The sequence below is a fragment of the Nothobranchius furzeri genome, chromosome 14, assembly GCF_043380555.1.
Source record: "Nothobranchius furzeri strain GRZ-AD chromosome 14, NfurGRZ-RIMD1, whole genome shotgun sequence".
Lineage (NCBI taxonomy): Eukaryota > Metazoa > Chordata > Actinopteri > Cyprinodontiformes > Nothobranchiidae > Nothobranchius > Nothobranchius furzeri.
Genome location: NC_091754.1, coordinates 49,479,908 through 49,494,131, shown reverse-complemented (window position 1 = coordinate 49,494,131; position 14,224 = coordinate 49,479,908). Strand labels below are relative to the sequence as shown.

The following is a 14,224-nucleotide window of genomic DNA, read 5'->3' as shown; positions in this document are numbered from 1 at the left end:
TTGTAACTTTGAACATGTTTCATCACATGTAACTTTGGATTCGTAACTTGTAACTTTAGTTTTCTAACTTGTAATTCTCAATTTGTACTTGTATTTCTTGTTTTGTAACAGGAAATTTTCATTTTGTACATGTACTTTTTATTTTGTAAAATCAAACTTTTATTTTGTACATTTATTACTCATTTTGTAACATCAAACATTCATTCAGAAACATGAAACTTTCGTTTTGTAACTAGCAGACTTCCAAATTGAAAAAATCAAGGTACAAGTTTGAAATCAAAACTCTCAAAACACACATTTCATTCTACAGGTACAAACCTCAAATCTACAGTTACAGATCTTTTTGTCTAGATTCTAGCGTCAGTGGGAGGAACTTGGGTGGAACCAATGAGAGCACGAGTCTTAGCTACCAATCACGTTTCTCGAATTCCTGTTCAATCATTGGGAGAGGAGGGCAGGCTTCTGTCAGAGCTGTAAGAGAGTTACGGAATGCGGGAGTCACGTGGTTCATGTAGCTTCGAATAGTTCCAAACAGCCCCGCTGCTGCATTGACTGCAGTTCATTTTCGGTGTTTCGGAAGGATTTTCTCCGGTAAGTTGATGAAATGTCATCATTTTGTTGCATTGTGAAGCATTAGCTAACCGCTTCGTACCAAAATAAGCCAACGATGATATTTTATGTTGCCAGTTTTAGCTAGATAACCTTTAATGAGCTAACTGTGTGCAGCTTGTTGGTTGTGAGCAGGAGGACGAGCTGTAGACGGGTTTATTTCAGCTTGTTTGATTCTACGTTTTAAACATATTCCCCACAGTTTTAAATAGGTTATAAACTTTTTACATTATTAGTTTTATTTGGGATTTTTTTGTACAATATGTTGCTGGTTGCTGTATCAACACGAACATGCATCAGAAATGGAAGCACGAATGGAGAGACCAATAATAAAGAAAATGTGATTGTGAAGACAAGTAATTATTTAATATTTTTCAGTTATTAACACTGACTACATCGAACTGCTGAAGCATGAGACAAACAGGATTACGAACGTAAGAAGATATGTTGTTCTGTTTTGTGGACTCAAGTAATGAGAATAAAATTACGATATTTCAAGAATAGTAGTCGAACAATAACTTTTAAAAATTAGACATTTTCCATAAAACTGCTCATTTCCACTTGCTTTATAATATTAGCATTTGCAATTTTGTTATTAAGGAATGACAAGAAATAAGAATTAACAATAACACAACTATCAATAAATAAATAAATAAAGAGTTACTAAAACAAAAATCTTATTTAACCATTAAAGATTAAACTGTGTTGTGTGTCCATCTTCATGTTTTCATAGTGGCTGAGCGGAGAGCTGACCAGAAACAACGGTGGTGGCAAAACCCAGTTGGGTCTGTGATGGAGTGATGCACGCCTGGAGTGATCGCCATCTCATCCACAGTAAGCACACACTCTCTTTCCATCTTTGTCAGATTTTTAACCTTCAAACTGAGCATGTCACACACCTCTCCTAACACACCTGGTTCCAGTTTAATGGGCTGCATTTGTCTTTGCAGGGTTCTAACATCAGGCAGAGGGATACTCATGTCCTGACGAAGCCTGCAGCCTGTTGAACCCACTGAAAAACAGAGCTGTACGGCCTTTTTGATTGTCTTTTTACTCCATTTATGTTTATGTTTATTCATTTGGCAGACGCTTTTATCCAAAATTAAAACCTATAGGGCATTTAATGCCTCTTGTGTTTTTCATGACTTTTTGACTTTGTATTTCCTCCCTTAGGTTTTCCAGCTGGGTTCCCTGGTTGCATAGCCTGTTCCTTTCTCCTCCTGGCCCTGACGCCGCCTCCTCATGGCTTCCTGGGATGTCCCTCTCTCCTGATACCATCTCATGTCCCCTCTCACTTTCCCTCATCTCATTTGCCTCACTGCTGCTGCTGCTTTCCTCATTCTCTGAAATTATAATGGCACTGTTAAAATAAAGGATAATTTTAAAATAAAATAAATAAAAATATCTTAATAATTCAAAAGATTTGTACCACAGTTTACTTGAGTACAACATGTGTAGTCACTGGTCAGTGGATCAACATGCAGTGGTTCTGCTGTACGTCTCACTGCGGGATCCTTCCTCCTCCTTGGTTCAGGGCGATGAACATACAGCATCAGCCCTGAGTCTCACCTTGCCTTGCCTAGTCTTAATAAACTGTCCCTCCTCAAAATGTGCCTGTAGAGTGGTGTATTAGTTTATTTCCTGCCACATTTAACAGTTTAATTGCAGCATTGTGCAGTTGAGAGCAGAACATGTAGAGCCTTGATAGAAAACATTTGAGAGTGCACATTAAACTCACTGCACACAGCTTTTTGTTATTGTGATCTCTGGTCATGGTGAGGTTGCTCCTGCTGACTTGAGCCAACCATTTTCTTCTTCTCACTGCATCTTTGGGTAAGCCGTAATTCTGATTCCTCCCTCAGACCGATTGCTATATGCAGCGCAGCCAACCATGGTAAGATAATCAACCTATAAAGGGATTATTAAAATACTATTTTTGTACATATAGAAATATTGAACTAAACCAAAAATACAGAGGTGTAAAATTACATTTTAAAATTTTATCCAACCCTAAAATTAGTCATTTCAAATTTTAACCAACGGACACATTTTATTTTAATAATAATCAAAATGAAGTTATTCAAAAGAGTTTCATTAGGTCTTGAGTACATTGCTCATAATTAATGATTCAGCTTATTTGTGCATATGTAATGACTAAACATAATGTTGGTAAAATGCTTCATTAAAAATGTTATTATACATGTTGTACAAGTTTGGTGTTCATTTTTTCACAGTTAGCACTTTTTTATCTACCGTGATGAACCATACAGTTTTACTGAAGTTTTCTTTGTAATTAGTTGCTATAGAAGCCAGACAAACTGGGTTATAGATGCATGTACTGTCTTCACATAAAAATATAAAGTAATGATTGTAAAATGTATTCTACTGAACATAATAGATCATCATTCAAAGCATAAACAGCTACATATTTTCTTCAAGGTAAGCTGGAGCAGAATTCTAGCTTTCAATAAACACTTTAAAATGGATATTACAACTCGAGTTTAGGGCTTCTTGTAGGACTTAAAGTTATTAAATATGCTTATATTAGAGCAGTGTGTTGCATTACTACATCAAATTTATTGCTATAGTATATTATAGTAATGTATGTGCTCTAAATGTGTTCTACAGTGTGTTAGGACTGTCGTGTTCCTGTAATGTAGAACAGTCACGGGTGTTTGTCTTCCTACAAATGCTCGGAAAAATATAAATAGGCTACTTTGTGAAGGAGTTAGGACATAATAAATATATATATATATATATATATATATATGATATATATATATATATATATATATATATATATATATATATATATATATATATATATGATATATATATATATATGATATATAATATTATTCAATAATTACCACAAATCGCCAGGGGAAATGTGATTATATTACATTTTTGTGATTTGTCCCACCACACGCCGTTCAAACGGACTTACAGCGCTGTGGGATGTTTGGAACTGAGAGCTCGATGAACCACATGACCGCGAGTCGGCGAGTTCAAAGAGTGTCATAACTCTCTCTCTCTACAGCTCTGACAGAACCCTGCCCTCCTCTCCCAATGATTGGACAGGAATTCAAGAAACGTGATTGGTAGCTAAGACTAGTGCTCTCATTGGTTCCACCCAAGTACCTCCCACTGACGCTAGAATCGAGACAAAAAGATCCGTTACTGTAGATTTGAGGTTTGTACCTGTAGAATGAAATGTGTGTTTTGAGAGTTTTGATTTCAAACTTGTACCTTGATTTTTTTCAACTTGGAAGTCTGCTAGTTACAAAACAAAAGTTTCATGTTTCTGAATGAATGTTTGATGTTACAAAATGAGTAGTAAATGTACAAAATAAAAGTTTGATTTTACAAAATATAAAATACATGTACAAAATGCAATGTTCCTGTTACAAAACAAGAAATACAAGTATGATGTGAGAATTACAAGTTAGAAAACTAAAGTTACAAGTTACGAATCCAAAGTTACATGTGATGAAACATGTTCGAAGTTACAAAACTTGGTACAAGTTACGCTGAATATTGTCCCAATCCTAGCTCCATAGTAGCTCACCTGGTAAGATGTCTGACTCTCATGCAGAACACCTGGGTTTGATTCTCGATGTGAACATAGTTTGTTTAGAGTTTATTTTTTACATTAATCGTAAGATGCCTAAATTTTTATTTGAGACTCGCCGAACGGCATTGAATTCACAGATAAAAAAAGATGTGGGTTCAACTTTCATTTTGGAACAATTTTTCAAGCAAGGGAAGGGAATGATCTGAGCATGCAGGAGGACTGACCCATCATAAACCTTTGTCGGCTGTGCTGAAGAGAAAGGTACAGAACCAAATTATTTTATTAATTAGCTGTGCGTTCTCCTGTCCTTCGGGCCACACACACACACGCACACACAAGGGACTGTCTCAGCTGTTATTTTCGTTAAGGAGTGTGCACGTACAGCATGCACGCCTCGTGCACGAGCCTACTATTGAAGCTGCCGTTACGCTTTTGGCCTGAGGGGGTAATCGCGAGCATGAAAATTCAAAAGTCCGTAAAGTCCCTTTAATGTTATAATTATTATTATTATTATTAGTAGTAGTAGTAGTAGTAGTATTGTGATACAGGGTTTTATTTTGCCCAATCTCCAAAAAAAAAACATTGGAAGTGCAGTTTTCTTGACATTTTGACCTTGTTTTTTGAAATATTTTACTTTTTTTGTGACATTTCAACCTTTTTTTTTTTTTGCCAAAATATGATGTTTAGAAATAATATTTTAACTCTTCAATGTTCCAATTTTTTGGTCAACATTTTGACTTTTTTTTTTATAAAATTTTTTTTACAAAATGTCAAAGTTATAATCTTGGCTTGTTTCTTTACATTTTTAGGTTCTTACCTTAAGACTTTATTCTAAAGGTAAAATGTTTACCTTTTTCTCAACAGCTAACATTATTTCCTTTCCAATTTGAACTTTGATTTTCAACATTTAACATTTCTCCATTGTTTGCGACACACATGTTGCAGGAAAATTAACTCTTTGTTGAAAATGTTTCTACTTTCCTCTAAAACTATTTAGAATTAAATTTAAAAAATACTTTCTTTTCAACTTTTTAATCTTTGTCTCACAATTTTCATTTTATTCTGGTAATATTTCTTTTTCTTATTGCTTTTCTCTTCCCAGAGGCCCCAGTGTGCCGTTGTGGATTTGCCATAGTGGCCGATTTATTAGATGAATAATTTGGAATGTTGTTTTCTGAATCAAACAAACCAAAACATGGGAAAAAATAGCAAAATCTACTGAAAAAGAGTTTTCATAAAAGTAATCCATTCAGTGACAGCTGGAGAAAAGCATGACGTAATTTTCCAGTAAGAACACGTGTATCTAATGTTTAAGTGTTTGGATTCATACTAAAGAAACGTGGTTCCTCTCATCTGTCACACACACACAAGTGTCGCCCCTAGCCACGCAGCAACACCTTTTATCTCCCTTCACTATAAAGTAACAAAAATCCCTCTCTTTGTCATTAACACACACCCATCCCTAGTGTTTTCTCTCTCTCTGCTTTGTGGAGCACTGATCTGTTTTTAGAGGTTCCTGGAGAGTAAACAATGCTTTTATTACATACTCCTAATTCAAGACTAATTCCTGCTGTGTGGAAGAAACGAGCTGGATCCTGCAAACACCTTTAAAATGCACCGCTGTGCATGCATGTAATTTCACTCATTCCTTCTAACCTTTTTAATGTCAAGAAGCTACAAAATGTCCTAAAAAAGATTTAAATGGAGCATAAAATTGTATTCCAGCTGCTCAACTTGTCAGGGATAGTATTCATGACTGGAAAGTATGCAGTAAGCCCCCCTCTGAAAGTGCATCTCTGGTCTCCAGACTAAAACAAGAGGTGGGGGTAGGGGTGGGGGGGTGCAGGGTGGCGAAGGTCACTTTGATGTGGCTATAAAGACCCACAGCAGGCCAGTGGAAGGAGATGAAAGACACGGAGCAGACGTATATGGGCCCTGGTGGAAAAGCAAAAGATGCCTTCTCCTCTTCTCCCTGCAACATACGGAGGATAATGATGCTGTATCATAAACAAGAGGCAGCCAGGGAATAGAGCAGGAGGCCTGCAATTAAAGTGAGCAAACAACATCTTTAAAACCAGCCATTCTGAGCATGTGCAACACTCATCTCTGACTCAGAATATACTTATTAAGCATTGCAGTTCATCAGCATTTAGGGACAAAGCCATCCACCAGCATTTAATACATTTTCTTGCTTTTGAATCATATTTAACTTGTTGTGACCACATACACATCTGCTAGATGCTGAATGTATTTTCATTATTTAGATGTGAGCATGAGCAGAACTTGGTTTGAAGCGTGTGTCCTGCAGACAGGACTTGGTGCAGTTGCCTGCCCCCATTAGGCTCAGCAGTGTATTGCAGATAGATCCTGACCTGAAGCATTTGACAAACTGGTGTTTAAACCACAAAATGTCCCGTTTCAATAATCGGTAACTACATTTGTTTTAATAGAGGGGGGTATTGTCTTTCTTGCATCCAAATTAAATCTCCATTTCTGCACAGTCGCACTTTATAACACCAGGAATGCGGTTTCTTTGTCAGATAGATGTGTTGATAATTCAGCCATTGTTATTTAATGTAGCAAAGAAGCGCACAGAGGACTAGGTAGAGGATGGGCGAGGCTGACACCAGATGTTTCCATTCGGTCCAGGTAGGCAGCACAGCTCAGCAGAGGTGAGGTTTTGCATAAGCTGGCGGCTGGTGTGTGTGTGTGTGTGTGTGTGTGTGTGTGTGTGTGTGTGTGTGTGTGTGTGTGTGTGTGTGTGTGTGTGTGTGTGTGTGTCAGCGCTTATCTTTTCATTGTGTTTGTCATTCCCAAATTATGATGGAAGGGCCTGATATTGTTCAAGGTGCCATTCCAATGAATACAGAGGAACCTCAAAACACCCACTTTGACCCCTCCAGTCTTGATGCGCCTTCATTGCTTGAGACTCCCCTCCACACACACACACACATACACACTTCAAATTCGCTGATAGGGTCAAGTCAAGCTTATCTTCCACAGATAGATATAAAGCCATGACTGTCAGTGATGAAGATAAGAAAGCTTGGGGGCTCGTCCAGGATCACTCTGCCTGCTGCCAGACGTTCACACAGTTTCAAACCTAGATCCAGCTGAGTGACGGGCAGGGGGTTGGGAGGTGGGGATCACTGAGGGAGCAGAGGAGGTGAAAGAGTGAGATGGAGACGGGGAGGGGAAACAGAGGAGCGTTATAAGTCATGGTGTCAGTCTGTGCAGCAAGTTGTGATAAGAAAGGCAGCTACACACACACACACACACACACACACACAACTGGGGGGTGAAAGCCTCTGTGTTCTTCTCTACTACCCTTGAGTGAACTCAGCCCAGGTGTGCTGAGGTGAGGATTTGGACTGTATGGCAGCCATTTGTCGAATGTGTTTTGGAGGAAATAACTGAGGGAGAGCGGATGTAAGACTAGCTAAAGGACTTTAAATGTTTTAGCTAAGGCTTCACTGCTGTCGTAGCTTAAGTTCCACTCACACGTTCATGTCCCATTGCATTTTTTCATCTCTGTAAGGATGTTTGTGTCATTCAAGTCTGGGCTACCTTTTGTTTGCATGATAAAATGATTTTCTAACCCAATCTGTAGCAAAAAAATTGGAATCTAGTCACAAGAAATTAGCATGTAAACCATTATAAAATCAGGATAATACAAATTTAACATTTTTAACAACAAAAATATATATTTCTATATTTAAATAAAACTCTTTTTTATCCTCATTAACAAATGAACGTATCTGCATTAAAAAGTGTGAGGGAAAGAAATCATAAAGGCTGAATATTTTTTTTTACTAATTTTACCTGAAAGTCTTTGGATGTTATGTTTTCAAAAGCACCTTAATCAGCTGGACAGTCCCATATCATGATAGCACCTTCTCCGTGCTTTACCTTAGGGAAGCTAATTGTTCTTCCTGGTCGAAGTAAATTTATCAAGCAGCTACATTTTCTAACCTATTCTATTCTGGTTTAATCTCTGTTGAACATTATCAAAGAACAGCTGGAGCTCATTTATGAAAGCTTTTGGGAACATAATGTGCTCTACTTCAGATCTTAAGATGCCTTTGTGATATTTTTGTTCTGTTTTCTGCTCCAACCTTCTCAAACTTCAGCTAAGTTTTCCTCTTTACACCTGCTGAGACTTTCTGACACTGATACTAACAGTTGTATGCATTTGCAGGCTCCAGATTTCTCATCGTACATGGGTTTCATGGGTTCATGTACAATGAGAGGTTGTGTGCATCAGAACAGCTGTGTACTGTACGCGTTCCCCAGCGAGTGATAAACACAAACTCACAAGATTCCCTTCGTCTCCCTCACAGGTCAGCCTCCATTAGCCATGCGTTGACCCAATGTTTTGGGGTTCGAGAGCTGATGGTGGTGGGAGGGGGATGTTGACAAATGGAAAAGAAGAGTATCAAATGACCCTTGGGGAGTAGGGAGGTGGAGGGGAGGGGCACAACAGAAAATGACCCACTGTTGCTTGAAGGGGTTTATAGCTGGCTTTTTCCTGATCTCGTCTTGGGTTATCTCAGTGAAAGGGTCAAAGTGGTGCTCACTGAAAAGCGTCAACCATAAAACAAACATGCTTGATCCAGTGTACTGGCTTATGCCAGCGCGGAGGCAGACTAACCAATCACATCGAAGTCTGACAGCTGCCACGCCCTCAGGGTAGAGGTGGGCTCGAAGATGACTGACAAGCTGCGAGGAAGCTGAAAGTTGACGGCATCTAGTCAAGCTGGGGGTGCAGAGCAGCAGAAGATGACAGTGGACTGAAGTGACAGATGGTGACATGTAGACCTGTCACCTTCGTCAAGGACATCCCAGGTCCTTTTTGTCAACAGCATTTACACCCCATAACTTTTCCAAGCCACTGGAAATGAGAAATTCTGTCTTAAGTATGGGGTGCTGGTTCTGAAGTAAAACATATATGTAGCAGTTCATGTTTGCTTAATATTTAGTAGAAGACATGAGTCTTCAACCCTAACTCATATCTTGATTTGAACTTAAGTTATTAGATAACTTCATATAATTGATTTTACGCTAAATATTAAGACTTCTTAATATTTCAGTTTATTTAAGTCTAAATATTTAGGTATAACTTCATGTATTTACATTCAATCCTAAATATTAAGATTTGATTTCATATTTAGGTTTTACTCTAAAGGTTGAGGACTTACAACACAGTCGGCCATCCATGCATTCACACGCTGGTGTTGATGAGCTACAACGTAGCCACAGCTGCCCTGGAGCGCACTGTTAGAAGCATGGCTGCTGGTGCCACCACCAGCAGGCAAGGTAGGTTAAGCGTTTTGCTCAAGGACACAACAGCAGCATTCTCTGGCGGGAGCCGAGAAAGTTTCTAAAACCTTCCCATTACTGGACAACCTGCTCTACCCCCTCAGTTACTGCTGCTCATAACAAACAATTTCTAATTTACCTTGAAATATATATGTATGTATTTATTGTATTCTAAATATTTAGGTATAACTTCACGTATTTATTTTCTATCCTAAATATTGAGGTTTAATTTAATGTATTTTGATTTGACACTAAATGTTAAGGATTTACTGTAATAATGACAAAATTACCGTGAAATATTTAGATTGTTTAAAAAACATTTATTAGGTTAGGGTTAAATTATTTTTAAGACTTATGTTTTTAGACCATTCACTCCTAAATATTAAGGTTTAATTTCCTAAGTTAGGATTAGCTGTAGTGTTCGACACTCATCTTTAACTATGTTATTTAAAATATTTAGCTTTAACCTTTATTTATTTGATCCAAAATCTAAATATTTATGCCTACCTTTTTGCATTTAGATTTTTAAATATTTAGTTTTCCCTTTATACAAGTTTGAATTTCTGTCCAAATATTCAGGCTTAAAAGTCATATAGTGAGGTTTAATTGTGAATATTTAGGTTTAATTTTTAAACATTTTATTGAAGTCCATATATTTAGGCTTAACTTCATACTTTTAGATTTATATTCTAAATATTTAGCTTTATACATTCATGTTTGATCTTGGATGTGAGTTTGTGACTTCATCTCTTGAAGATAAGTGTGACATACACTGTAGCTGTCTTTTGTCCCATATCCAAGCACCTTTTTGTACCTTTAAGAGAATGTGCATGCATCGCCTCCGAAGGTTTCCCATGTGTCCTGACCTTTAGGAATGCACCTGACTGTTCCAAATAAAGATGCCAGCAGGGCAACATGCAGCCATTATGCAGCCCGTCCGCCACATTACAAGGTAATATAAGCCACAGGCAGGGCACATGGGTGGACGCTGCAGAGGCCTTTCTCAGCAGATTATTTTGGGCTCACTACTGTGTCATTACACAGCCTCCCGCTCTCTATTTAGGACTCTGATTGCAGGGCTGAGGTGGGCTCTCCCCTGTAGTGGGCTTTGACATTGGTTTAGTGATTTGATGTGTTTTATGTGGTGACAGGCAGCACCCCTTCACCAAACTCCACTCCCTTTCTCAGATCCAAAACAGCCCCAGGAGAGCTCCGAGATTTTACCATGACAATGGGTTTTATCTATGGAAGAGTTTATATCTGTGGCATCTTTGGAGGAGTGGGGGGAGCGAGTGTGTATATGGGGGAGAGAGAGTGTGTGTGTGTGTGTGAGGAAGGAAGGGAAGCAGGGGAGAAGGGGGCGGAGCCCAGGCGCCGTGACTGTAACGCGATGCTGCCCGGCTCAAAAGAGCGTTCGCTTACACACATGCTGGACACGCAGCGCGCCGGACGCAGGACGCGGAGCCTCGAGCGGGTGTGAGAAGTGCTGCTGCTGCGGGAGGCGGCGTGACATGAGCGCTGCCCTACAGAGGCTTTTATTCATCCCCACCCTGCTACTCGTGCGCCTCTCGATACTCTATCCGGAGCAGAGCCGCAGGAGGAGGAGAAGCACCCGTCGTCTGCGCAAATTACGCATCGGAGCCAGAGATAACGGGGACTCGGGCGGCTTGTGGCGGAACTCGGCGCAGCTTGGAGCCGCTGTCCGGACTCCCCTCAGCGCAGCTGTCGCCGCGAGCCTCGCTGCGCTTCCATCGATCAGGAAGTTTGGCTTCTTCACCAGCGTGGTGGATGATCTTTAGGAGCGGCTTTCCAAAACACTTCAAACAACATTTCTCCGTTTCTTGTCTGACATGTAGCCGGGTAGACGTCTCCGCTTTTGGTGTAAACACACCTCGGGATTGTTTTTATTTAAAGAGGCTCTGTTTTGGACGTTTTTCCAGCGGGTTCTGACCTCCGGCGCGTGAGGATTTGTGCTGTTTTAATCCTGAAAGGTGGAAACACCAGACTCGCAAAACTGTGCAAGTTTTTCGTCTGAAACAAGATGGATTTGGTGTCATCGTGGGCTGGATTTTTATTATTATTGTGCCATGTAGCGCGGAGAGCCAGGGCAGAAAACGGTGAGTTTCTTCATCTTGACGCACGCTCTTCGTATCAGTGCGTTTAAAACGCGATTTACGCACAGATTAACCTTCTTAATCTCTCCAATATGTACATTGTTATGTGGTCCTCGCGCTTTTCTTGTGATTTTCTTGAGTTTCGGTTGATATAAATGTGTTTGGATCTTTAAAATGTGTGAGTTTTTTTAATAAGTGCACGTGTTTCCTCTGGATCGTGGGAATCTTGACTTTTCTGTGATTAAACATTCCCAAACTGATAAAATCCTTCAGTCCCAGCCTCCTCCCGGAGAATATCGTCATTACGAACGGGAAGTATTTGGAAATGAGAACCTCCCCGTGTTTTTCCTTCATCCTGATGGTTAATCAGCGGTAATAAAACAAACTATCCCCTGATCCAAATGCATCTCATGTTGGGGTCAGAAGAGGGGTTTAAACGCGACTTGGAGTAAAAAAACACCCAATTTCATCGCCTCTAAAACTGCGTAAAAGCTTTGTGGTCATTTCAGGATTTGACGCACAGACTCGTCTTTATTAGGATCAAGACTCTAGTTTCTGTTGGTTTTCTTGCTATTTCAGGTTTAGGGGTTGAGTGGCCGTGGGAGAAAACCGCTTCCATGCGACCAGCAGCAATCAATCAGATTTTAGTTAAAGTTGCACAGTATTTAAAATTATACAAGAAATAAAAATCTATTGTGGAGGATTCAGGTCATTTGCGCGCCCTAAAAGCTCAGATTAGTCAACCAGATGGAGCCAAAATGTCCAGAAAGCAGCACATGAAGGTTTTTGCCTATTTTAATTGAACGTTTTCCAAAAAACTGTCCTGATTCTGGGTTTTCTGATCCGGTGGAGCCCTGGTTTACCCGATGGTGTCTGAAGGATGGTTTTCATCAGATCTGATCAAAATAGGCTTGGAGTTGTTGGTGGGAAATGTGATGATGACAAAAGCGCTGCTTACTCACTCAGTAGGAAGGAAACTATTTAGATTTGCGTCCTTTTGCAGATCAGCAACTGTTTTTTCATTTTTGTCTTCTGTGGTTTGTTCCCTTTTCTAGTCGTGGAAGTGTTCGGGCATTGCACCGCCTGCTGACATGCATCTCGCTCGTCTCACTTCCTATTTGCACATCCTCCTCTTTCTGAGCTACTTGTTTTAAATAAGAGTTCCCATCTCTTGAGTGTGTGTTGGCTGTACACGCTCGCTGATCAGAGACAGATGTGAGCCTTTTGGCAGTCAGCGAACACTCTCTGCGTTCTGCCAAGACACAGCAGCACATGTCGCTGCCTCCGCGCTCCCTTTCAGGAGCCACAATGCACCCAGATGCCAGAAGGGGGGGAGAGGATGGCGAGGGCGACTAGAGGAGCCTGACAAAGTAGAGAAACGTGAGCACGGCGACACAAAGCAGCGAGAGCAGTTCGGGGATCGTGCATCAAACAGAGAGGTCAACATCAAAGCGCGAAGGGGTCACCGGACCCAGGGAACACTAAGCCAACCAGGGAACAGGGTGGAATCACTCAGCAGTGATGTCAGTCCAAACTTCTGGGAGTTTGATCAGAAGTTTTTCCACTTCTTTTTTGAAAAAGGTTCTGACTTCATGAAGTTGGAACAAGTTATGATGCTTGTCTGAAGGGTCCCACCTGCTGCCGAGGTGCTCAGAAGAACCATTTCAGATCCACTCCTCCTCAATAATGTGTACATTAATTACAGCCTGCCACTATAATTAATATTCAAGCCATTTAGCAGCTTATTTGCATGTTTATTGAAAGCCTCCTCATTGGTTTTTTGTTTAATCTGAATTTCATCTTCAGAATAAACTCACATTTTGATGCATTTCCTGCAATTTTTTGTCATTTCTCTGCCTTTTGTTATTATCTTTTGATCCAGCGGGCCTCAGAGGTATCAGCCGCCAAAACAAGGTCACGCATTAGCATTCATAGCTGACGACAAACGCTGCGTTTTGGTTCGATACCAGCCAGGTGGGAAAGTCAACGGCCTCAACACAACAGCCTGGAAAGGGTGGAATTAAAAACAAGACCCTGATAAATAAAACAAAGCTTGCTCCTTCAGTCCGTCTCATTAAGACGTAACTTGAGCTCAGGGACAGGGTTTAGAGAGGCTCGGTGGGGGGGCAGCATCATCATTTAGGGTAAAGACTTTTTCCTTTTGAAGGGATTTTTAAATTCTTTACGGCATTCCTGCGACCGAAACATGGAGAGATTTAGTAGAAAGCGTCTGATTGGTGGAGACATGATACTGTACTCAGGATTAACCCCCACAACCTCTGTCCTCTTCCTCCATCTGTTTACTGATTGATCCATTGACGCATTGATCAGGATGAGCGGCTCAGTGCATTTAGCTGATTAGCATGAGTCACTTATCCTGTTAAAGAGGGAGGAGCTGTGAGGGAGCGAGACACGGGGAGGTAAAAGAGGTCATAGAGGTTTTATCTGTTTTTGATGTGGCTCCTAAAAGATCCTCAGCCAAACTCTTTTAGCTGGTAAACAAAACACTGGTATTCCCGTCTGAAGGCAGCTTGCTGCTCATTTGCTTTATCAGTTTTAGTTTTTCACTCAGTTTCATGTATTATTTAATAAAAACTTTAAATTGTTA

At 40.1% G+C, this 14,224-nt stretch overlaps 1 protein-coding gene and 1 long non-coding RNA gene across 4 annotated transcripts in view; both read left to right on the top strand.

Annotated features, from left to right (window-relative positions):
- The window catches only part of nrp2a (neuropilin 2a), a 92,152-nt gene that overhangs the window by 6,801 nt on the left and 71,127 nt on the right, over positions 1 to 14,224 (top strand). For 2 of the 3 annotated variants that reach the window (XM_070544178.1, XM_070544180.1), the window contains exon 1: positions 11,479 to 11,619. The exons of the other annotated variant lie outside the window; for it this stretch is intronic. In XM_070544178.1, the coding sequence (XP_070400279.1) occupies positions 11,544 to 11,619 (76 nt within the window). In that variant the 5' untranslated portion in view covers positions 11,479 to 11,543. Of the gene's footprint in view, positions 1 to 11,478; positions 11,620 to 14,224 lie in introns of those variants that run through there. 3 annotated transcript variants of the gene reach the window in all.
- LOC129163906 (uncharacterized) lies at positions 184 to 2,645 on the top strand. Its single transcript, XR_008563721.2, has 3 exons — positions 184 to 1,443; positions 1,560 to 1,636; positions 1,783 to 2,645. It is a non-coding gene; the product is annotated as an uncharacterized lncRNA (long non-coding RNA).